At 49.1% G+C, this 22648-nt stretch overlaps 1 protein-coding gene across 1 annotated transcript in view; it reads left to right on the forward strand.

Annotated features, from left to right (window-relative positions):
* Positions 1-230: 230 nt before the first annotated feature.
* The window catches only part of LOC119395149 (zinc finger protein ZPR1), a 73387-nt gene continuing 50969 nt past the window's right edge, over positions 231-22648 (forward strand). Inside the window, exons 1-3 of the mRNA XM_037662437.2 lie at positions 231-403; positions 7137-7200; positions 8367-8690. Coding sequence (XP_037518365.1) covers positions 231-403; positions 7137-7200; positions 8367-8690 — 561 coding nt within the window. The remainder of the gene's footprint in view (positions 404-7136; positions 7201-8366; positions 8691-22648) is intronic.

The following is a 22648-nucleotide window of genomic DNA, read 5'->3' on the forward strand; positions in this document are numbered from 1 at the left end:
TCACGCTCTTCACGGAAGAAATGACCCGTATTTTCCACCACGCAGACCCCAACATGCGTAAAGAAAATTTTCGTTTCCTCATGCGAGGAGTAAAGGAACAGCTCTTCGCGGGACTTATGAGGAATCCACCGAATATCGTCCAGGTATTTCCCTTGGAGGCAACAACAATAGAGAAGACGCTGGAAATGTGAACCCGCCAGTACAACCGCCGCTTGATCCAAGACAGTGCAATGGTTCAAGTCGTCGGCTCGGACAATCTGAGCGAGACCATAAGGGCCGTAGTGCGCGAAAAAATTCATCGAATCTTCCCGTCGTGCCAGCCTCAAGCTGCCTCGATCACACACATCATCCGGCAGCGAATCCAGCAGTCACTGGGCATCCTCGAGTCGGCGCAGCCGCAGCTGTAAGCATGAGCTACGCTGCTGCAGCCCGATGCAACGCCCCCGCTCCTCGTCCACGTCAAGACGGTGCGCTGCTGCTGCAGCTTCGCCGCCATGCACTACCGACGTCAAACCACCCGCCAGCCGGCCAGCGATACACGCCGAGGAAGACCTACGTTTGGCGTGCCCCTGACCACCGCCCACTATGCTACCATTGTGGAGAAGCTGGCCACACCTACCACTGCTGCCAGTACCAACAGATGGGACTGCGTGGTCTCGCCGTTGACGCGCCGCGTCCACAGCGGGGTGAACAACTACGCGACATCGCAGACTACCTCGCAGGAGAACAGTGGGCACCCCGAGAACCTTAATGTTCACCGTCGCCAGGCCGCTGTGTCTCACCGCAGCGCCGCCAGTACACTGGCCCAACACGGGGCCGGTTGCCTAGCCCGTATCCAGAAAACTAAGGGCAGCAACCGAGGAGGTGCGGTGGCTGTATGACGAAACATCGAAGGTCCTCCACCGACGATGCCGCAACAAAACTTAAAGGGACACTAAAGGCAAATAACAATTTATGTCAGAGTGAAAGCCCAATGTATGACAACTTCTAAAACGGCAATATTATCAACAGCAGTGCCCTACTTACCGAGAAATTAAGCTAAATGTATCACATGATGAGCGCCACGAGTAGGACATTTTTGAAGTGATCCCGATGACGTAGGGAAGTCGGCCTACAATAAATCACTAGTAGTCAAACTAGCAGCAGTAAAAAAAGAACATTCCGAGCAACAAAAGATGTAATAAAATGCTGTTTGTTCGTTTCCGATTGATTCATGGAAAACAAAACCTCCGTGGCGTTGCCATGGGGAACGGCGCGCGTGGTTCAAACATGGTTCAAAGGTTCCGTTTTCGCCGAACTGTGCCTCGCCCGTCTCAGTGGTAGTTTCGGGATCGCGTACTGCCGTGCGTGTTTTGCGCGCTCGTGAAAGTCGCTCTGACAGAAAGTTCGACAAAATGCCGCATGCGTGTGATATTGCCGGATGCCCGAATGGTGCACAACGCCAGTGCTGCAGCAAGGAAACCGGTGTGTCTTTTCACTGGGTGCCGCGGAATGAACCCTTACGCTCGAAGTGGCTTAGTGTCATGCCATTGCGCCAGTGTGCTAAACAGTCAAAACCTCCGCGTGTGTGCTCGCTGCACTTTCGTACTGAGGATTACGAGACCAACCGCAACTTGGTGACGGTTTTGAATGTGCCCATCCGAGCAAGTCTTTGCCGCAGCGCCGTTGTTGCTACTGTGGGTCCCGCTACTTCCGCTCGGCTGCTACTAGTGTCGGCGGCCGCGCAGTAAAAGCGGGCAACGTTGGGCACGGCAACAGTGACGTATGAGAGTCGTATTTTCAGGCGGGAGATTTGAAGCGCGCTAACGCGATGTGGACCACTAAAAACGTGATTTTATTTCAAAATAAGCACTTCCTTGGCACAAAAGCAGCACTACGAGGTTTCTGGACCGCTATTTCAGCAATCAACGTCGACTTAATATTTGCCTTTAGTGTCCCTTTAAAGAACACGCCGCAAGCCAAACGGAGCCCTGACGTCGAAACTTTGAGGCCCGTGGAAGACCTGACGATGCGACGTGGAAACAGCGGAGCAAACCGATGTAGCCGTGATGTGACGCTGCGACCTAACCGGAATGCAAAGCGATGGACTAGTGACCTCGATGTACTATTCGACGGCCACAATGTCACCGCTCTTGTCAACACTGGAGCCGACTATTCCGTCGTGAGTAGACCGTTCGCCAAAAAATTGAAGAAAGTTAGGACTGCTTGGCAAGGCCCCAAAATCCGGACCGCTGGAGGCCATCTAATAACGCCGGCTGGAGTCTGCACTGCAAGAGTCACCACCAATAACCGGACTTATCCTGCGAGCTTTGTAATCTTGCAACATTGCTCCAGGGATGTGATACTTGGGATGGACTTCCTAAGTTACCGTGGTGCCATTATCGATCTGAGGTCTGAGTCAATAACACTAACCTCAGAAAAGGCGCTGCTGCCGCACACGACGCCAGGGAACCCTACATTGAACGTGACGGAAGAGCACGTAACCATTTCGCCTCTCTCCAGCGTCATCATTTCCCTCGGCACCGAAGAACCAGCAGACCTTGAAGGCGTCATCGAGGGCGATCAGCACCTGCTTCTGAACCATCAGATTGCGTCGCAAGAGGCATAGCCGAGCTGCTTGATGGCAAAGCAAAGGTAGTGCTGACAAACTTCAGCCACGAATATAGGCACCTCAATTTTGGTACGACGGTCACCTACACCGACGAATTCGTGGACGCCAGCAATGCTTTCGCCTTCTTCGATGCTTCCAAACCTGCTTCAACGGATCGAGGTCCCCAACCAGATTTCCACGTCAGCCCGAGCCTCCCGAAACACAAGCGAGACCAGCTTAAAGCCCTTCTCCTGCAATTCAAGGACTGCTTCTCATCGTCGTCAAGAAGTTGACAGACCCCAGTCGCGAAGCATCGCATCATAACAGAAGAAAGTGCCCGACCAATCCGTCGGAGCCCGTACCGAGTTTCAATGCGAGAACGCAAGGCCGTTAAGAAACAGGTCGACGAAATGTTATGCTCTGACATCACTCAGCCGTCCAAGAGTTCGTGGGCGTCACCTGTGGCGTTATCGAGGAAGAAGGATGGAACCCTACGTTTCTGCATCGACAATCGTCACCTGAACAAGGTCACAAAGAAGAATGTGTACCCTCTCCGACGAATAGACGACACCCTAGATCGACTCCACAACGCGAAGTACTTTTCGTCAATAGACCTCAAGATCGGCTACTGCCAAATAGAAGTTGACGACAGAGACCGAGAAAAGACTGCCAGACACCAGACTGCCTGTTCGAGTTCAAGGTTATGCCCTTTGGTCTTTGCTTGGCAACTGCGACTTTTCAACGCGTTATGGATCCAGTACTGGCCGGCTTGAAGTGGCAGACGTGCCTCGTATACTTGGATGATGCTGTGTTTGCCTCAAGCTTCGACGAACACCTCCGGTGCCTTGAAGCTGTACTTCAGGCAATCAAGACCTCCGGACTCACCTTGAAGCCTGAAAAGTGCCGCTTTACGTATGAGGAGCTCTTGTTTTTGGGTCACGTGATCAGCAGGGATGGTGTTCACCCAGACCCGCATAAAACAGCTGCCATCACTGCCTTCCTGCCACCCACCGACAAGAAGGCCGTATGCCGATTTCTCGGCTTGTGCGCCTACTACAGACACTTCGTCAAGGAATTTTAGCAAATAGCGAGCCGCTAACGCACTTCACTAAGACTGACGTGCCATTCAAGTGGGAAATGGCACAAATTGAAGCATTTCAAGAACTGAAACGCCTTCAGATGCCTCCGATACTAGCACATTTCGACGAATACGCCGATACTGAAATCCACACCGACGCAAGCAGCGTAGGACTCGGCGCCGTCCTTGTGCAGAAGACTGACGGGCTGGAAAGGGTCATCAGTTATGCTAGCCGGTCGCTATCAAAGGCAGAAAGCAACTATTCCACAACAGAAAAGAAGTGCCTGGCCATCATCTGGGCCACATAGAAGTTTCGCCCCTACCTTTATGGCCGGCTCTTCAATGTTGTGAGCAACCACCACGCCTTGTGTTGGCTAGCTAACTTGAAGGACCCTTCAGGTCGCCTGGCACGGTGGAGCCTGCGACTTCAGGAATTTGACCGTCGTTTACAAGTCCAGAAGAAAACACTTTTTTTTTATTTACCCATCACTACCCGCTTAGTCTATGGGTCCATATATCTGTGTACACATTTTTCATATTATAGTGCAATAAAATGCCCCTTTTGATTTGATTTGATTTTAAAGCATACGTCCTTCAAAAGGATGTTTGTGTTCATTTTATGGAACGCAAGTTTAACTGTGAGGGGGTGACAGCAGTTGGGGGTGTGACAAACGGGCGATGTGAGCGTTCAATTTCTTTAGTGTCGATGTTTCCTTTTAACTTCTCGCAGCACAGATCAACAATCAGCATTTCTGTGTCAGCAGTGGCTTCATAGCAGAAAGGCTCGGGAATGCCATAAAAAATTAAGTTGTCCCGTCGTGATCGATTATCATCATTGTCGATACGTGCTTCCAGCTCAGAAATACGATGGGCAGCTTCTCGAGCACCTGTGTGCACCACCACCATTTTGGTTTGGATCGGCGCCAGCTGGAAGTGGCAGAGTAGTGACTCTCAAGGTCACTCAATCATTTATACCCCTGTCACACGGCAAATCTAATGTCATTTACAGCTAATGTCATTCGTTTGTAATGTCATTTGTTTGCTGTCACACGGGGAAACTAATGCCATTCGATGAAAATGACATTTCCAGTCGAATGAGTTCCCGAAACACATTCGCATTCGATTTTGGACCGAATGCGTAGTCTCGACACCAGGGACCTTTTAGGGAGATAACTGTTGACTTATGTATGCGTAACTTTTGTAATTCGTAAATATCTTATTCTTTACTAGATTAACTTATTGCTGGTTTGATCACGTAACAGCACGCGCGAAAGTTTCTAAAAGAAAGCTACTCTCAACTACAGCGGCTGGACGCCGGCCATGTTTCATTTGTGCTCTCTTGCTGTTGCCCGTATCGCGGGTGTTGATCGTCTGATTGCACGTGTTTTGGTGATGAAGGTGGTGACTACACGAATTAGCTGCCGCTGTCTCATTTATGCAGCCGGAGTGTCAGTCGTGCTCGCACGCTTTAGTTCACTGTACGCACGCCCGGTCGTCGGCCATGTTGGTTTTCGATTGGTTCTTGGCTTGACTTCGTTTGTGTCGTACAGCTGTGGCAAGTTGTGTAAAACGGCTTCGAGCAGCTTTTTAGTGATAGAAAATTATTTTCTAGGATACACGCATGTGAGATGCAAGTTTTAATAGATTTTTATTTCTCCCAACGTCACGGCTCCGGAGTGCTAAGGTCATGGTCATCATTTTAAAATGTCATTTGTTTTCGTCGTGTGACAGCAGGCAGGTAAAATGACATTAAGTTCACCTAATGTCATTTGTTGTAAATGACATTAGATTTGCCGTGTGACAGGGGTATTACTTTAGTCAGTTATATTTTTGTCGGTAGTCATAAGCTGGGATTTGAAACCTTGCATTTCAGTAATTAACTGGTTCTGACCCGCATTTAGTTTTATCAATTTGGTTAGTAAGCTGTCAGGAACGTTAGAACAGGGGTTCGTTTCAACATTGCCGGCCAGAATCAGCAAGTCGCATATTACATCGACATTCTCTACAGCAATGGCAACACAGCAATGCGGGCTCAGCTACTGTACCAAAAAATAATTACTAGATTTTTTTAGGAAACGCAGCATATGGTTCACCAACCTGTGGTGCAAGAGCACAAGGTTTAGCACACTGCACAGAGGCACATTCACCGGGACACATCCGCTGGGTGTGTTGCCGTTGATGACGATGGGGCTTGCCGTCCTTGATTGAAGACCAGAGGCTTCGGTGAGCTGTCTGAGTAGGGCGCATTGCCGCTAAGAACAACTGGATAGTTGCCCAGCGCCTTTCCTTGGAAGACATGCATGATTGATGCAGCGCTAAAGACGAAGACGAAAGGAACACAGAGTGCACAGGACGAGTGCTGCAGTCTACTGCAGCATATACTGCAGTGTACTGCAGTATATTTCCTTGGAAGTTGGCCGCCCACCTTCATAAGGCAGCAGGAGCAGCGCTGCCTATCGCAGGCAGCAGTATTTGCACAGTTTTTTTTTATTACGATATCCACAGCGCCTTAAGGCATTACAGTGGGGGGGAAGACAATGCTAACATAGTCAACCAAAAGCAGGTAAATGAACAAATCTGCGACGACAAGTAGCCAAATAAAAAAAAAGGAAAACAGCAGATCATATATAGTGTGCAGAACGCACAATCAAATACAACACACCGAGAAAAACGAGGTCTATATAGAATACGAATTCTGCAGAGAGGAAGAAAATACATCAGGGGAGATGATGGTGGCAATGTCATGTGGCAATTTGTTCCACTCGCAGATTGTTTTGGGGGAAAGACTCCATCATGATGAAGTTCTTCTACATCTTATCTTTTGGTTCTTGTAGGCACATTGTTATTATGAAATATACTGTGAAAACTTTTAATCCAACGTTTTCCTTTGCACTGGACACACTAAAGTTGTGCCTATAATTGGCATGAACAAATCTCACAGCTAAATTCTGAATCCTTTCAATCCTTTGAATGTCTACCTGCTGCCAAGGATCCCAAACGCAACAAGCGTATTCAAGTATAAGTCTAATGTTGGTTTTATACAACAGCTCTTTTACAGCAAGTGGCAAATTTCTTGCGTTTCTTCTAAGAAAACCTAGAACGCTTGAAGCCTTGCACTTGACATAATCGATATGGCGCGCCAGGATAACTGTGCAGTAAAATAAACTCCCAAGATATTTATGTTCGGACACTTTTGTCAGTTTTTCTGCATTAATACTGTAACCAAAATCATGGTAGCTCTTTCTTAGGAGCAAAGCTCCTTAGGCCCGCACCCCGCGGTCGAAGCTCCCCACCGCAGGACTGCTCCCTACCCCAGCGTTTCTTGAACCAGGTCAGTTTCACAGCTCCCCACATAGACACTTGCTGTCCGTAGTGGACACGACAGCTGATGCAAGAACTAGTAGTGGCGCTGCAGTTCCATCTTGCATCATGCCTCACGCCTCACACATTCGCAAATGACGCACGGAGTACGGAGAAACGTGCAACGCGTCGCAAGCGGCTACTCGTCGCATGTCTCAGCTCGCTGCGGCAGGTGCGTCGCCTCCGTGATTAGCTTCGGCAGTACGCCATTGAGAGCAGCGGTGCGCTGCCATATCCGATACTGCGGGACACGGCAAGTGAAGCAAAATGAAACAGCAGGGCCATAAGGTCACGTGTCAGCCGCGTGTTCCGGCTAGCGAGTGGAGCTGCGAAACTACTGGTTCTAAATACGTTGCCCCCCCCCCCCCCCCACTACCGCCTTCATGAAAGCCAGCAGCGAGATCAGGCGCATAGTCGTTTGCGTCCCGTTTCTAAGGAGCTTCGCTCATCGGTTGTATTCGTACACGAAACAACTTCTATTTTTCTAGTGAAACACATATACATCATAAAACAGGTAGCGCAAACTTGGCCAGATTTCTGTTCTCGTAAACGCATATGCACAGATTTCGTCACGTTTTTGTCCATGCGCCAGGAAATACACCAAGTCATAATAAAATTCAAATCGTTTTGTAGAGCAGCGCGATCATCTGCAGTATGAGTAATCCTGTGTAATACGCAGTCGTCTGCAAACATACGAAGGTTTTAGGAAATACCACAATAAATGTCATTCATATAGATCAGAAAGAGAAGCGGCCCTAGCACTGACCCTTGCGGCACACCTGATTACGAAGGTGACAATCTGCACTGCAAGTGTGGAAGCTTAAAAACAGCACAGGTGCCTGTTTTTAAGCTGAGGAGCAAAAGCACAAACTGTGTTCTTCTGAGAATGTTGTGTTTTCCGTGTTTTTGCAAATGCAAGTAGCAGGCTGTACTGGTCATGCAGACAGTTTTATGCACCTGTATTTTTCTTTTAATTTCTACAGAAAATCAATTGTGTTGTAGTGGTCATCTTTTATGAGTGTGCCCTGATTCACTTTCACTAGTCTAGGATGCCTTGTCATGACATGTCGCTATCATTTCAAGGACATAATTCATTGTAGCACGAAGGAACACAGAGACAGAGGAAGGACAGGACACCACAAGCACCAGCTCGCGGTGTCCAGTCCTTCCTCTATTCGTGTTCCATTGCGCGACCATGATTTTGGTATGTCTAAACTCCCAAGAAGTCTTACTGCATTTCAAGGACCACTAGCACAGTGTACCTTAATCCCACCCTGAGCAGTGCTCTAAAGGTTGAGACTTCAGTTGTGTTTCCAGCTTTCTGTTTTTGGTGTGCAGCTAATTTCATGCTGCTGTAATATGCAGGTGCCACATTTCAAGGAGGTTGTGATCATGGCAACTACGTGTGACCGTTGCGGCCACCGGACCAACGAGGTGAAGAGTGGTGCAGGCATAGAGGCGCAGGGGGTGCGAATTGAGCTGCGTGTTCTGGAGCCTGCGGACTTGGCGCGGGATTTGCTGAAGTCTGAGACGTGCACTGTGCATGTGCCCGAGCTGGAGCTGGAGGCTGGTGCAGGCCTCCTGTCAGGTCGCTTCACCACAGTCGAGGGCTTACTGGACAGCATGCGCCAACAACTGGCACAGGAGAACCCCTTCTTCCAGGCAAGTAGTAGTTCGCCAGCCTATACTGAGCCAATGAAACAAAATGCAAAATCCTTTCTGAAGTAACTGGAGTTGAAACCAGACACTTGTTCACCTTTGGATCAGGTAAATAAAAGTTTACAGTGGTTTAAAAAGCACAACACTGAACCAGTTACAGAACCGGTACAACACAGTAAACATCAACTTTCCTGATGACGGCATCCTGCACTGTGCCATCAACTTAAATGCATAACGCAAGTGCAAGTTTTGTTAGAAAAGAAACCATGTCCTTTGCACATGAGAAACAGTGGTTGATGCTTTTACATAGGTATATAAATGAGGTTTACTGTTGTATAGCTACCGCAGGTGTGTGTACTTACTAACACAGCGATCTTAGTCACTGAAAAAGTGCGTATCCCACGGTGCGGCCCTTTGAGATCTACATCTTTATGTTCTCCTTTTCCAGTGTTTCTTACTAGTCACCTCACTAAAACGAACGTTGATCTAACAAAATCCTCTGTGTAACAAATATTTTCATTTCTCACTGTTGCATTGAACACCATGTCTTTTTCGCTAACCAAGTAATTCTGTTGCACAATCTCAACTTGACGAAGTTTTTGGATATTTCAAGCATGTGCATGGAACCTCTGTGACTAGTCAGTTTAATTTATCAAAAATCTCAATATCTCAATACAGTCGAACCCACTTATAACGATCCCAGATATAACGATCTATCGGTTATAACGACCATATTTGGGTGCACTTACGATTTTCCTATGCTAATCATTGAAGCTGCGTCCACATATAGCGAACACTTTTCAAAGCCTCCTACTTTTACAACGAACACTTCAGACGCGGTCGCGGTAAAAGTATAGCGCATACGAAGAGAAAAAAAAGTTAGAACAGGCCTTCTAAAGCATGAGAGGGGCGAGCGCTCGCGCGTAGTCGCGAGTAAACTCGCGACTACGCGCGATCTTAGTCGCCGATCTTAGTCGCGAGTTTACTCGCGACTAAGATCGGCGAGCGCCGCACGCAGATTTCGGACGCTGCGAACGAAGTCGCTCACTTTCCAGCTGTTTCTTCAGTGGCAGGATGGCAGTGAGGAAGAAAAAAATAAGAGGCACCATGAAGCCTTGCGGTCAGCTTTCGCACGGTAACCTTTCCTGACGCCGTTCTCTGCAGCTACGACTGCCTACGATGAACCAAGCAATGCCTTGGAACGCAAGAAGGCATAAATGCAAGAAGAGATAACAGCGATAACTTTCCATCGCATATAGGTTCACTGCGTCCCTAAACTCGTCGACACCACAATGTGCCGCAAAATGTTGTTCGTCTTTTCGGTAACGGCAGAGACCAATCGATCGGTGATTACGACTTCCGCGCGATTGCAGCGATGCCTTCGCGGATAAGCATCAGAAAAGAGCGAAGGCGAGGTGGCGGCCGTCGACGAACGTGCCATTATGACTTATAGCCGACAACCTTATCACAGTCATCTGTAGATATCTGCTCGGCCGCGCGTGTGGTGTACGCCGTACACTGTGCGGATTGACGGCGGTACGAGCGCGTCATGCTGCCGTTCGCAAGTTCGCCGCTGCCGCGTCGTGCGAGACCGCTTTAAGGCTGTTTCACATGCCGCGATTGCAGCGAAGAAAATCGCTCGGTTCGCTCTATTTGCTCTGTTCGCAACCGCCGCTAATGGCGGTTTCGTTTCACATGGACAGCGAATGGTCTGCGATTTTCGCTCTGCGACTGGCGCGGCGCGCAAAGTTGCTTGCTGCCGTTTTTCGTGGCAGACACTGCATAAATTTCGAATGTAATGTACCAATCTGGCCGTTATGATATCCTTAACTTTTCATCACCGGTAGCGAAGAGCACGCCTGTCTTGTCATTTAAAAACACTTTACAATCTAAATTCACTTGAGAATACGCAACAACGGCCACAACCAAAACAAACTCGTTGGCGCAATTTCGACGGCTCGGCCGAGCCGGTGCTATTTCGAAGGGTTCAGACGGAAAAATCACTCTGCCGTTGCGAACAGAGCGAAAAATTTCCAACATGTTGGTCGCTCGCCACTGACCGCTGCGGCGGGAGCGAACGGTCATTTTTTTCGCTGCGAGCGAATTCGCAGCCCGAAAATCGCTACTTTTTGTGTCATGTGAAACGGCCTTTAAAGTGCGCTTCGCTTTCTAAAACCAGAGTAGCTCGCTGTTGTTGAGCGGCACGCGCACCGAGAAACGTCGATGCACTGACAGCGAGCGCGTATACTGCGTGTTTGATTAGGTGACAACTCAAGTGCGCCACGCGTCGTTGTGCAGGGCCGCGAGAGCATCGCGGAGATGTAGAGTGCGTGTTGCCTGTAAAATGCTTGTCTTCGCCGCGTTGAACGAACAGGCTACTTGCCGCACCTGTGCACGGTCCGGAGTGAAGCAGGCGCGAAGAACGTACAAGCGCGCGCATACGGCATTCAGCAAGCGGCCCGGCAGTGACTCTGCGAGCCGAGTAGGCGACGCGCTGCACGCAACTAGCCAGGGATGATAGGGTCCACGTCACGTGGCGGTACCGCGCTTCGGTGAAACGGTGTCAGTTCACAGCAAAGGCGGTGAATTCACTCGTGAGCACGCAGCGGGCGTCGCTTCACGACGCGAAAAGGCTTATAGCTTGTCACCGGAGGGGTTGTTAGCACTTTAATAAAAGTGCACAAAAAAAAAAAAGAACGGCTAGCCGCTCAGCGCACGTTTTTAAGGGCGAGTCCATATACAACGAACTACTGATATAGCGACCACTTTTCGCGACACTTTCGAGTTCGTTATAAGCGGGTTCGACTGTAAATGTTGGCCGAGGCGTAAGTCGCTTATTTATGTGCGTGGGTGCACATTGAAAAGTACATGTATTGATGGTACTGCGCATGAGCAGAACATATCAGTGCTCACCAAAAAACTTCGGATGAAGCCGACTTGCTTAGTATAACGTAAGCTAGACCTTTCTAATAAAAGCATCGGCAATTGAGAGAAGGGTGGTTTGCTGGGCGAGTTGGTACTACATTCTTAGACAAAAGTAGGCTAATTCAACGAAGACGACAGAAAAAAATAAACATTGTGTCGTGCTATGTATTATTTCTTATTCTATCGTCTTCGTTGAATTAATGCACTTTTGTTCAAGAATGCAATTGAGAGCCTGCGCACTCTGTTGGCTTTCTTCACTGAAGGACCCTACTGGAAGACTTGGTCGTTGGACGCTGCGTCTTCAGGAGTACCTACTCCTACTCAGTTGCCTACAAGTCTGGACGCCTCCATCTGGAAGCAGAGTTCTTGTCCCGTCACCCTGTTGACCAACCAGATTAGTCAGTCAGTCAGTGAACTTTATTTACAAATTGTCCTGAGGAGCCAATTGCCCTCAAGAAGGAGGGTCGGCTGCGGGCCGCACCCACACGGAGACAGGAAGGGCGAGCCCCTCCGCTAAATTGTGGGCCCTCTGGACTGCCCGGATTTGGACCTCCCAGTCCGAGCTGGTGATTGCCGTCCTCCAGGCGTCCTCTGGGCTGAGATCCTCGCCATTGCGCAGTGTCGTGCAATGCCAGAGCATGTGGGGTAACGTGCACCGTCTCTCGTCACAATGAAGGTAGTGCGGCTTTATGCTGTGAATAAACTTGCTGTACACTAAAGGCGACGTGTAAGTACCCGTTTGCAGCATTCTTAAAGTGACTGATGGGCCCTCGAGAGTTGCGGGTGCGGGAGCGGAAAGCTACGCCTGGCCAATTGATAATGCTTGCAAATTTCATTAAAGGTGAGGAGCGAATCAAGCTGCCGGATGCCATCCCCAAAATTAGGTGCCGATTGCCCGTCACAGTGGGACAGTTCGCGTGCGCGGGCATGGGCAAGCTCATTGGCATTGGGGATAACAGGGTGGACATCCTTGCCCATTGAACCAGATGGATCAGTCATCGAGCCTAGCTCCAGCGTCATAAAGTGGTTTGTAGCATAGCATGGAAACAAATGAGGAGAAAGAAAAAGTAGTACACTACTTTTTCTTTGTCCTTGTTTGTTTCCATGCTATTACAAGCCTGTTTACGATGAACCAACAAGCCCATACTGGTACCCAGCATAATGTCCATGTCTCAGTTTCTTCAGGTTGGTGACGAGCAACGTCGTGATGCTTCCTTGCGATCACTCATTGACCGGCTCGAACCTGCCCCTAACGACACGTCACTCTGAGCGTTCGTCCTCTTGAATGGTACGCTGTACCGTCGTAGCATCCAGCCAGATGGCCCTGAGCTACTTTTCGTCGTGCCTAAACATCTGCGTTTAATGGTGCTACATGAGCTTCACGTCAAAGCAGCTGACGAACACCTGGGCGTATCTCACACGTACGACCGTGTCTGGCACCGCTTGTTTTGGCGCAGTCTCGCCTGGTCTGTTTGACGTTACGTGGCCTCCAGCGATAAGTGCCAACGTCAAAAGCGACCTGCCGCACCCCCTGCTGGACTCCTTCAACCGTGTCTATCCCTATCAAACCTTTTTTCAATGTTAGTTTAGACCTTCGAACTCGTTTTCCTGAGTCAAACTCTGGCAACAAATGGGTCGCCGTTGCTATAGACCATGCAGTCTGCAAGTATGCCATCACTCGAGCGCTTCACACCAGCACTGTTACTGATGTTGCCGACTTTTTGCTCCACGATGTCATTCTACACCATGGTGCTCCTCGCCAATGGCTCATGGATCGTAGCCGCTCATTTTTGTCCCAAGTAATCAACGACCTTTTACACTCTTCCTCAATGCAGCACAAGTTAACCACTTCCTACCATCCCCAAACAAAAGGCCTAAATCGCACCCTCACAGACATGCTCTCAATGTATGTCTCATCTGACCACCGTGGCTGAGACCTGGCACTACTTCACGTGACCTTCACCTACAATTCATCGCATCATGATACCGCCAGTTATTCACCTTGCTCTATATGCTGTATGGCCATATGCTCTATGGCCGTGATCTGTGGCCGTGATCCGATGTTACCACTGGACACACTACTTCTGGCTACTACACTTCCGCCAAGCAAATACGCACGTGATGTTATCGTTTGTGCCGACTGCGCACGTCAGATCGCCCGCTCTAGGCTGTCGCCTTCACAAACAACCCATAAGACCCTCTACGACAGCCGGCACATCGATGTTTGTTACTCACCCTGTTCCCTAGTTATCCTATGGTGCCCAGTTCTTCGTGTTGGCTTGCCAGAGAAGTTATCTGTAGAGCTGTGCGAATAGCAAAATTTTGGGTGCGAAGCGAATTCGAATATTGAAGTGTGAGTGCGGATCGAATCGAATATTTTTCGAATATTTCACGAATATTTCTAGAATATTTTTCGAATACTTCGAAGCAAAATTGCAGAAAAAAAAGTTAAGAGAGGATTCCTAAGCATATTCTTATGAGATAGCAACATGAAAGTGTTTCTTTTCGCTAGGTTGATGAAGCACTAGCGGGGTGGTGTTTCGTAGTTGTCTTATCAAGAATGAGGCAATGTAGAGGCCGAATTCTATTTATGTACATGATTTGGGGCAACCAAAGTGTTGCCGACAACATTTTACGCGTGATAGGCAAAGATGCCATTTCCTCAGCCTCTCCTCCTCTTTCAACTTCTGTGGAAGCCCAACTGATGTGGTGGACAAGGGTGTGCTCCCTTCATGTCCGGAGTTCCAAGTCCGCCTCGTAGACGTCGATATTAAGAACATCTGAAATTTTGGATGCTAAAAAGCTTTGGCGTCCAGTTTTTCGAACTTCCTGCCCAAATTTCAGACTTCCTGCCCAAACTTCCTGCCCAAATTGAGCCCCCAACTCTGCCACATCTTTCATCTCCATGTTGGAACTAGCGTTTTCTTGAGTTGATACATTTGCGACCATAGCAGAGCTTGAAAGGCAGCTTTGCCGCCATACGGGGGTGTGATGAGGTGAAGCATATTGAAAATCTAGGGACCGCTTCCAATCGGACGTTGACTGTGTCTTGGCAAAGTTCGACCGTAACGGAGCTTGAAAGGCAGCTTTGCCGCAATACGAAAGTGTAATGAGGTGAAGCATATTGAAAATCTGAAGGGGTCACTTTCAATCGGACGTTGACTGTATTTGTTTTTCGGAAGTTCAAATAGTAAAATTCGAGTGCGAATCAAATCGAATAGCAAACACTATTAGAAAAATATTCGAAATTTCGAATATTCACACACCCCTAGTTATCTCATTATATGGGTCCTTACCGTATCATCCACCAGGTGACGGACGTCACCTACAAGATCATGCCCATCTCTGAGACTACTCCGTCTGCAATCACACCCAGTGGTGTAGTGCTCGTCAGTACACTGACACCATACCACCCTCCTAAAGACCATGTTTAAAGTGCACCAAGATGGAGCTTTTACCATCGGGTGTAATGCTACGTAGCTAACACATCAAGAGTCAGACATTCTGCCTACAGAAGACGACAAAGAGTACTGGCCTGTCCGGTGTGTGTGCTGTCCTCCATCTTGATCGATGCTGAAGGAAATCAAGCCTCCCGTTTTGTAGAAAAAGGGGTTTATTTGCAATAAACCGCAGCCCGACTTCGTGGATTGCTGCTGTAGCGTGTGGTTCCGGAGCAGAGCATTTTTCGTCTACTTTTTTGTCTCTTTTTCCAACAAACTGCCCCGCACAAAGAAGTTCATAAAGACGTTCGATTCCAGTGGGTACAGATGTTGAACGGACCGGTTAATGGCAGTTTCACTGAGTAGCCTATAGGGCTCCTCTATTTGAATGATGTTCTATAGTTGCTAAGGCTCGCTCGACCCATGTAGAAAAGCGAGGTCCCTTTGTAACTCTGTCGTGCAAGGTGCTTATTTGGTGCTTTGCCTTGTTCTCAGCCCTGAAAGGTATACCCTTCGGACAAACGCTTCCAGAAAGGCATGATGGGCCAGCTTTTATTTCTGCTGCATTCAAGGCTCCCTGGGACGCACATTTCTACTTCGTCTTCGAGGCATGTGGTAGTAGCAAAGCTGTAGCATAGTCGGTAGAGTTATGCATACGTGGTGGTGGCCACTCATTGTCTCCACAAGTAAGCCGCTTGAACCCTGTCCACCAGTCTGTTTCCTACTGCTTCACGGCCAGATGCTCCTCTTGTTAAAGAGTAAGGAGGGCTCTGCTTTTCAGGGTTCTGCGTCATCCTTGTGTAAGAAACCAACATGCCACGAGGCTCGTATAGGCTGAAGGATAAAGCGTTCCGTATCGGTTCTTTGTTGTATTAATTCCGTAGCTTTTCCCGGAGTGGATGGCAGTACGTCGGTGTCACGATGACATCTTGAAATATTTACGCAGGCACACGGGGACCCGTGTGCCTGCGCAAATATTTCAAGATGAATATGTTCCAGCTAGGCCGAATCGCAGTTTCGCTTCAGGATGACATACCATTCTCAAGGCTTTTGGTACTCCTTTCACTTTTTCGAGATGTAACTCTGGAGGTTGCGTAGACTGCATGCCAAGAATGCGTGGATCGTTCGAAGCCGACTTGTGTAACTTCATTGAGGCATGTTATATCTCGTTGGCTTCTGACAACAGCTTGGAAGCGTTTTCAATTGAACCCACTTCTGGATTTTTATTCTTTGTCTTATGTTCCTCGGATTTCATTCCCATGATTTCTAAGTCACAGTAGTTCTCTGTAGCGATCTTATGGCCTGTCACTACCACCTTCCGTACAATTGTCTCGTTGCAATGCGTGGTGCTAGCGCAAGAGGTTGCCGGTCCACGCAGTGTCCAGCCTAAGTTATTCTCGACGGCTGAGTCTGTTCTCCAAATTCTTTGCGTTTCCCGTGCGAAATGGCCAATAATAGTCACTGCCAATCAAAGTGAAAGCGTTTGGGGTTTCAGCTTGGTCGATGTCGGCGAAGCAGCATCCTTCGAGGTCGAGCTTGTCGATGAAATCTGTACTTGGTGGTCGAGGAATGGATTGGTGACTGATCTTCGTTGTGACGAGAGCTTCAATCTGCAGTGACTTGCAACCTTGCAGTGAACTCAAGTGACGAGCACGCGCTGAAAGGTGTTCTTGTCATTTTGTCCTCCAAAATACCCCGTTGCAAGACTCTCGTGATCGAGTACTCGACAATGCAATTTCTCAGCCAATCGCTTAGTCACGAAACTCCGCTGTCTGCCTCCATCGAATAAAACTCGAACAAAGCATTGTGATGATGAAGAAGACACCGCAGCCAATGGCGCAGCCTACGACACCTTACAATGGTGCAGCCTACGACGCAAATCGAACCTTGAAGCTGAAGCCACATGTCCTCGAGGGCCGTCGGCAGCACGGGTCTCTCCATCCAAGGAACGCCATCCACGCTTGTTCGATCATGGACTCCACGACTCAACCGCTGCTGCCACTACTCATCGAATCATCCACGGACGGTGTTCATGCCTCTTCGGTGGTTCCAGCATACGATCTTCCAGGAACCGTGCTACCACTTTGGTCTGAGAATGTGCACGGGCTCTTGTCATCTGGGAACGTCGCGTATGCATCCCGTGTCCAGGACTCTCCCAATGCGTGAGCATCCAATGGACGTCGTTCAGGCTTCCTTGGACATGGATGTTGCCGTAGGAAGTACTGCTACCACCGCTTACTCCGTGGACGTGAATCCTCGCTCTTTCTGCGCCTCATCCGACAGTGCTGCGGAGCTGTTGCATACCATCGCACAACTCCGCGTCGAGATTAACACCTGGATAGCGCGGTGCTCCAAGCTGTGTCCTGCCGCTATACCATCATTGTGCGCAATGAGTGCCCTGTTAGCTGCAGCTGCCTCACAAGACCTTGAATCCAGCTCAGTCCAGAGCCGCAGAGAGCTCCGGTGTGCCCTCACACAGCTCACATACCAACTGGGCTGCTTGGCGTCGGCATACTCCGGATTTTCGCCTGCCGCCCCACCATCACTGACACTGTTCGCGAATTACCGGAGTTCCACGGTTTCCAGGACGACGCCGACAACTGGGTGGCGACCGTGAATGCTATCAGAGCTCGCGAGTGCTGTACGGATCAGTAGAAGTGGTGCGTGGCCATAGGCCTTCGAAATTGTGCCGTGGCATGGCACAGGTACGAAGGCATGAGGCAGCAATCCTGGGCGGAGTAGAGCACCAGGCTCTGCCTTTGGACCGATTGACTACCACCTCGCTGCCACCACCCTTCGAAATGGTGCCGTGGCGTGGCACAGGTACGAAGGCATGAGGCAGCAATCCTGGGCGGAGTGGAGCACCAGGCTCTGCCTTTGGACCGATTGATTACCACCTCGCTGCCACCACCCTTCGAAATGGTGCCGTGGTGTGGCACAGGTACGAAGGCATGAGGCAGCAATCCTGGGCGGAGTGGAGCACCAGGCTCATAGCTGCCTTTGGACCGATTGACTACCACCTCGCTGCCACCCCCAGTCCAACCTCACCGCTACCGAGGATGGAGCTCTGAAGGGGCACCACCTCGAGGCTGCAACTGCGCATTGCAGCTCACCTGCATACAGTGTCTCAACCTGCTCTGGGACAAACACACAACTAAGACCAGGCTCACCACCTCAGGTCACGGACTCGGCATCGGTAACTAACACAATAACATCTCTGACTGACGCCAAGATCACATCTCGTTCACAGCCATAGGAAAAGCGATCCAGACGCTCACCATCGTATGAGCACGTCACTGCGACCTCTTTGCACCAGCGACAGTTGGAGAAGTGGCCCTCACTTCACGCGAAACCTGACCTGTCTGCGAATTCTGGGAAAGAGGTCCTTCTTGTCGCATCAAAGCATGGTGCTCCGCTTTCAACGCAGTCATTGGCCGAATGTGCAGACGCTCACCTACTGCTCAGCGACATATCGCTTCATGAAGTCAAATCGATAGATGATGCCACATTCGCCAAGGGTCAGTCAGTTTCATCAAGCGGCTAGCCAAGCACACCCCAGCCATAAGAAGCCGATATCCGCCAGCCCTGCCCCCTTGCATGTGAGCTCGCTTACGACAGGAACAATGTCAGTCAGACTGCCACTGTGTTGCCTGAAGGCCACGTGGAACATGACGGAGTTGTTTTTTGCGCGAGATCCATCGCTGGTCGACCGGAGGGAGAGGCAGCGAGATCGAGATGGCTTTGGACACCCGTGGCAATCATGGCACAGGGTGCACACATGTCCGACCTCGCTAGCATCCATCGTCCAGCCATTATGTACCGACTCAAAACGCAAGCCCGGAAGAAGACAAAGTGGATGATGCGTGCCACCGCACATGGCATAAGACCAGCGTAAATGTGCGACCACAACAATACAATCAGCGCCATCAACCAGAGCCATCGTCATCGGCAGTATTGCAAGCCAGACTGCACCGCGCCCGAGACCTGCGACCGCTACGATATAGCCAGTGTCAGCCACCGGAATCATACTAGGCAAAGTTCCAACTGAAGTTCCAGCATCGCTGAGCCAGGCCACTCCGATATAGCCAGTGCCGTCCACCAGACATACTGGCGTAATAGTAGCCCAAAAAAAGACAAGAAAGTGAACACGACAAGCGCTTACTCACAACTGAAAGCTTTATTGCTTGAACAGAAAATATATATATCTAAACTTGACGCTCGGCTAATACCCGAGCATGCGCATCGTGGGCAAGGCAGGAGGCAAAAACCAGAACAAAAACACACACCCTCCAATCCCCCCCTCCCTTCCACCCAACAGGCTTTCTTTGAGTAGTATCACTTCCTTTTCCGATATGGCCAAAGAAGGATGACTAACGCTCATAGATGCCCTCGTGCTAATATGGAAAGCCTCAGCAAGCTCTCGTGTCCTGGGATCGTGGCGTTTAAACAAGATCTCCGTCGCGGGGAATTGCGCTTCGCACCGGCACTCAGCGCAGTGCATGGCCAAGTGTGTTAGGGGTCTCCCCTGCAAGGAAGACTGATGCTCTCTTAGAAGTATGTTTAAAATCGGCCTGTCTGGTCGACGCAGACGCGACTACACGACAGAGCGATGCAATAGACGACGTTAGCCCTGCATGACACGAACCTAACGTTGTGGTTAATGGAGCAACCGCACGTGCTGACGTTGTCAAGCCTGTTGCCGACCATTGAACATAGTCTGCCTAGCTTGTTACTAGCAGAGAAAACCACCCTCAGCCCAAACCGCTGGGCTGTCTTAAGCCGATGTGAGAGCGCGTGTACGTATGGCATAACAGCCATTTTATCATTTTGATTCTTATTCTGGCTGCGTACATCGATACCTTTTGTCTGTTTGATGAAGCGCTGGCAGGTGATTTGTATCACCGAGACAGGAAAGGCTGCGTTTTTTAGACGATCCACCTGCTCTTGAAAGCTGCGAAGAGCGAAATGCGTACAAGATCTGTTGACAGCGGATTTCAGACACGACAGAGCAATCCTGTTCTTCACCTGCTTATGGTAGTTCAAGAGCGGTTTAGTTGACCGGGGTGCGTACATCCAGCAGACGTGCTGTGAAGAAAAATGCAGGGATAGGTCGAGGAATTGTGAGGTGTTGTCAACCGGCACCTCACAGGTGAATCCACCGCCTCGATTGGTAAAAGCATGGTAAAAGCAAACTATTCGATTTGTACACTTCTCGTCAAAACCAAAAAAATTGTCGACATACCGAAAAACATTTATGGTTTTGTCCTGCAAATCTATCTGCAAGTCCCTGAAAAACCTTTCTCAAAAATATGTTACTAAGCACGGGGGCAACTCATGACTCTATGCACACACCCGACTTTTGCACGAAGACCTTATCCTTAAAACCCACCCCGGTGTTACTTAGGTAGAAGCTTAACAATTCCAAATAGGCCTCTACCGTGTTTCCACAGGTATTCCTGAATTCCACTTCATCGTTATCGTCAACGATGCATTCCTTCACGCATTGCATCGATAAGCCATGTGGAAGAGAGTAAACAAGGTCCTCCACATCAATGCCGATGGCCGTACAGGCGGAGCACTCTACGGTAGACAAAAGTTGAATGACTTCCCCAGAGTTACGTACAAAAACGGATCATGGACAGACAAAGAATCTAAGTGTTTCTGCAAAAAAACTGAAACTGCCAGTTGCCATGTGCCACGCTCAGAAACGATAGAGCGAAAGGGGACTCCCGGCTTTTGCATTTTAGCTGCGAAAAATAACTTCAACGTCAGCTGCATTGACCGTTTTATAGCTGCTGCCAAACTTTCCAAATTGTGCTCTCTGCACAGGTGAATTGCTTGTTTTTTCGAGTTTTTTCCAGTCACCTCAGCCTAGAGCACTGCACGGGCCTGATTTTCCAGCCCTGGCCCGGCCCGGGCCTGCTTTATGAAGCCCGAGTCCGCTTTATGAAGCCCAGCCTGGGCCCGTGGCTCCAAGCGAGGGCCCAGCCCGGGCCCGGCGTACATGACCGAACCCAACCCAAGCCCGGCCTGGGCCCGTGGTTCCAAGCCCAGGCCCGGCTCGGGCTCGGGCGTTCATTACTAAACTTATCCAGGGCGCGCGTGTTCATGACCAGGCGCAGCCCTGGCCCGCTAGAGGATATCAGTTGTTGATGATGATTATTAATGATGCCTTGCGCTTTGTAGCAGGCAATCAGATGGAAAATCCGGTGTGTACATGCATCGAAATGTTGCTTTGCCCGCTGTGGTAGCTCAGCGGTTAAGCAGTTTCGCTGTTAAGTCCCAGGACGCGGGTGCGATTATCGCGGCCACGGCGTCCGTTTTTTGATGGGGGAGAAATGCAAGAACACCCGTGTACTTATTTTTAGGTGCATGTTAAAGAACTCCAGGTGGTCGAAATTAATTCAGTCCCCACTACGCTGCGCCTCGTACTCATATTGTGGTTTTGGCACGTAATACCAAGGAATATAAATGGAATGTTGTTGATATGGCACATGGCAAGTCATTACAATAACAGTATAGTGAAAATAAAACATAGCAACGAAATTTATTTAAAAGAAGTGTACAACTAACATGAAAAAGCGGATAGAAGAAAAACCCGGGACATTTTCTGTAATGCTCTTGTCTACACTCACGTTGGAAACAGTAATTACGAAATTTTTAAAAGGGGCTCCTTATTAATAGTCTGTTGGAGCAAGATAAAAAACGTTAACTCTTTCGCTACCGCGCCTATTCAAATCGTTCAATTTGAACGATGCATTTCAAGTTTGAATTCTCGCGCCATCGCGCAGTTTAGGGGCACCTAGCGCCATCTAGGTAAGAAAGTGGGAAACACACGAAGGGATCTGCGATGTTTTGCTTGTTTTTTGCAACGGGGAAGTTTTCTCTCGCCGCAAAAAGTTTCGGGTTGCTGTGCGCGCGCGTCGGCGTCGTCATCGCGTGTAGGCGTTCCCAAAAGACGACGCGTTTCTCGCGAATCCAGCGCATCAACAGTCGATTTTGAGGATGTAATCAGCATCAATGAGTCTGGAGAAGATGTTCACTCATCAGATTTCAGCACCGATGACGAGGATGGGTCGTCAAGATTCTTGGCACGGGCGAAAGACTTGTTCCCCCTCCTTCACCACCAAAAAAGTCCGAACACAAGCCCCAGGTGCAAGAAAAACGCTGGAATTGCAAGCTCTGCTATGACAAACGAAAGACACAGATGAAAACAGCAGTTTTGTGTCAGCCATGCGGCGTCTATCTTTGTTTCATCCCGACGATGGACTGCTTTCGAGAATGGCACGAGAGGCACCCTCACTAACTTTCTTCTTCGTGGGAAGAACAGTTTTTAGCAATAATTTTTTAAACTTGTACAACCTTTTTGCAACATAAGAAGCTACAAATTGTATATCTTGAATTTTTTTTAACCTCATTATTTTTTAAGTTATCCTCTTTTTAATGTCTTAAATGATTAATTACTGTATAAACTTTTCTTTATAAACATTTTTTTCATTAGTATGTGTAATAAATATATGTACAACAATTATGTTATTGGGCAGAGCGTTCTTTTAGCTATTTGCTACCAAACAATGTAAATAAGGCGTTAGTATC

Source organism: Rhipicephalus sanguineus, chromosome 5, assembly GCF_013339695.2.
Source record: "Rhipicephalus sanguineus isolate Rsan-2018 chromosome 5, BIME_Rsan_1.4, whole genome shotgun sequence".
Lineage (NCBI taxonomy): Eukaryota > Metazoa > Arthropoda > Arachnida > Ixodida > Ixodidae > Rhipicephalus > Rhipicephalus sanguineus.